This window comes from Trichogramma pretiosum, unplaced genomic scaffold (assembly GCF_000599845.2).
Source record: "Trichogramma pretiosum strain Unisexual culture from Peru unplaced genomic scaffold, Tpre_2.0 scaffold139, whole genome shotgun sequence".
Taxonomy (NCBI): domain Eukaryota; kingdom Metazoa; phylum Arthropoda; class Insecta; order Hymenoptera; family Trichogrammatidae; genus Trichogramma; species Trichogramma pretiosum.
Genome location: NW_019640810.1, coordinates 269675 through 272694, shown reverse-complemented (window position 1 = coordinate 272694; position 3020 = coordinate 269675). Strand labels below are relative to the sequence as shown.

The following is a 3020-nucleotide window of genomic DNA, read 5'->3' as shown; positions in this document are numbered from 1 at the left end:
ATTTCGATTTTTCCGAAAATTTTTTTATTTATAACGAATTTTCTGAACAAAATGAATTGACATGAAATGCCACAGATGGCATATAATAATCGAATTAAAAGTTCAATATTTTCGTCAATTTTGCTCAGATTGGGCTGAAATTTTTACAGAATACTCTCGAAAGTATAAACAATCAAATAAAACAATAAAAAAAAAAAATCAAAACTTTTCGAGGTCAGGACCATACCCCCCCCNTCCCCCCCCCCCCCCCTTAAGGTGACAATTTCCCGTGCTCGCCAATTCAGATTTTGTGCTAGATCGCCCCAACATGTTAATAAAATCTGAAAAGTGAAATTAATGAAACAACGGGAAATAATAAATAGGTTGATAGATAATAGAAAGATGAGCACGAGGTTTACCTTATTTTTAAGATCGTCTATGAGCAAGACGTTACGTTTTTGTATAATTTTGCCATCTTTCATCTGTACATCGCTGACGTCTTCAACTTTTTTAATTATTGCGACAACGTCTAAAAATGTATAATGTGACAGTCAGTAACGTGAGAAAATTGTTATGAGTATTTAATTGAGTGCGTATACTAACTGATGGCTGATGTAAGCAATACGTCGTCTATATCATTGAAATTTGTTACTTTCATACGATCTTTCATGTTATCTGCTTCTTCCTCGTCTACCTCTAATTCCTCGATAATGGTTTGGGACGATGGTGTGAGATGCATGTGTTGTCAGTACCTTGCTAAGTTTAAATCATGATTCTGCAGTTTTGTTTTTGGAAACGCAGCGAATGGTGCCAGTAGCGTCAGAGATATCAAAGTAAAATATGTTATTGGATTGTTTGTATAGCGTTACTTCTCTCAGTTCGGAGGAGCAGACTACTTAACCTTGAAAAATCCAACTGTAGATAGAATGAATTAATTAAAAAAGATTGGGTTTGAATGTGGCATAAATCGCTGTGTTAAGTAAGGTTAATTTGTACAACGCGTTCAATGTTTTTTTTATCGATTGAATATTTTTATGAATTGATGCGGACGCAGTTGCATGATCGGTAGTGGAGTAACGTTGAGTGATAAAGCACGTAGACTGAGAGATAAATAACGTGCAAAATTCTAGCACATGCTAGCGTCGGTGTAATATACATAATAGATTTTGTAAAATTGTGTATAAGACATCGGAAAAAATAAATATAGGACGTAATGTTTAAGAATAAAAGATTAAACGTTGTGGTTAATAAACATTGCGTTTTTAAAATTGCGTAAAATTGTCGCTGCGGTATGTGAGCCAGAGTGCGATAACAATAAAGCGGCATAAAGATAATAAGGGGAAGAATTGGTGCGGTAAGGGGATTTAGGCATCTGTTGAACCGGCGTGTAGTGTTTGATGTGTAATCGCGTTATATACGTGTATATAGGCTTTATTGTAACCTAATAATGTGTGTGTCAATTTAAGTAATGGAAGTGAATGAAAATTCGTCATTTGACTTACCTGCGTACAGTTGCTTCGATGTTATGCTGAGACATTATGGTCGTATCTTGATTTTTCTTTTTGAATTTTTTTCGACTTTTTGAACGGTCCTTCCTTCTTCTTATCCAGTTTCGATGTATTATTAACTTTGCCCATTTTTTAATTGTTTTATATATAGATAGATTATTATATATAAAACAATTCGATAACCGAGAAATTGAATATTTTAGGCAGGTAACGTCGGGTAAATTTAACGGGTTACCGACATAATCTCCGCTGCCAAAATCTCCGGGACACAATCTCCGCGACAAAATCTCCGGACACAAAATCTCCGGAGACAAAATCCCCCGGGAAAAAAATGCGCACTATCACGCATCCCAAACACACTATCACGCATCCCAAACACACTATCACGCACCCAAACACACTATCACGCATTCCAAACACACTATCACGCATCCAAACACACTATCACGCATCCAAACACACTATCACGCACCCAAACACACTATCACGCATTCCAAACACACTATCACGCATCCCAACCACACTATCACGCATCCAAACACACTATCACGCATCCCAAACACACTATCACGCATCCCAAACACACTATCACGCACCCAAACACACTATCACGCATCCACACTAATACACAGCTAATACATAGAAGTACACATGAGGTAAACAAAGAATTAAGGAAGAGCGTATTTATAACATTGTATAATTATGGCGGAATTTATCTGAACGGAATAAACATCTAATAATAAATAATAATATAAAATTAAATTCGGCGGAGATTTTGTTCCCGGAGATTATGTCGCGGAGATTTAGTCGCCCGGAGATTTTGTCCCGGAGATTTAGTCGCGGAGATTGTGTCGCCGGAGATTTTGTCTCCGGAGATTTTGTCGCGCAAATACAGTTAGAACCACTGATATTACTTATTGCTTTCAAAGCGAATGCTAGATATCGACTGTGGCACGCGAGATACGATTTAGTCTAAGGACGCAAGTCATGTATACAAATTTAAAGTAGTCGGGACCGGATTATCTCAAAGGCCGTCAATGCCGGCGAGTATGTGCGGCAAAATGTAGAAATTAAAAATTGTTTATTTTCGATTGTAATATGTAAAAAATATTATATTTTTTAAATTTATATTTTAAAATATTCTATGTCTTATATATATTTTTTAAAATGTTCTATTTTTAAATATATAGTTTAGAATATGTAATATAGGGCAAATTTTCTCGAGTGACAGGTCAATTACCTGCAAAGTGTTACTTCAACGACTCGGACAATGTTTAAATCGGCGTTAAAGCATTGTCATGCGCGGTGTGAGCACATTCGTAAGTACATCAATACGAGGCATGAAGGATGAATCGCAATTTTGTCATGTGTATGTATGTGGCACTGTTGAAGAAACTGTATATGTTTGTGTACGGATTTTAATCGTGTGCTATTAATAGTCACCGAATTATTCAAATACAACATTTAATTGTAAGTGTAATTATAGTTAAGTGCTAATTGCTTTTGATGATCACATCCTTCGCGAGATATTTG

The 3020-nt window shown here is 36.0% G+C and overlaps 1 protein-coding gene across 1 annotated transcript; it reads right to left on the bottom strand.

The window, feature by feature from the left end:
• Positions 1-226: 226 nt before the first annotated feature.
• LOC111694140 (replication protein A 70 kDa DNA-binding subunit-like) lies at positions 227-1618 on the bottom strand (the record flags this gene model as incomplete). The annotated part of the gene is made up of 4 exons (XM_023461043.1): positions 1482-1618; positions 583-894; positions 399-508; positions 227-320 (listed from the first exon to the last, which is right to left on the bottom strand). Coding segments are annotated over exons 2-4 (340 nt in total), but the record flags the coding sequence as incomplete, so codon positions are not given.
• Between the last annotated feature and the right edge of the window lie 1402 nt (positions 1619-3020).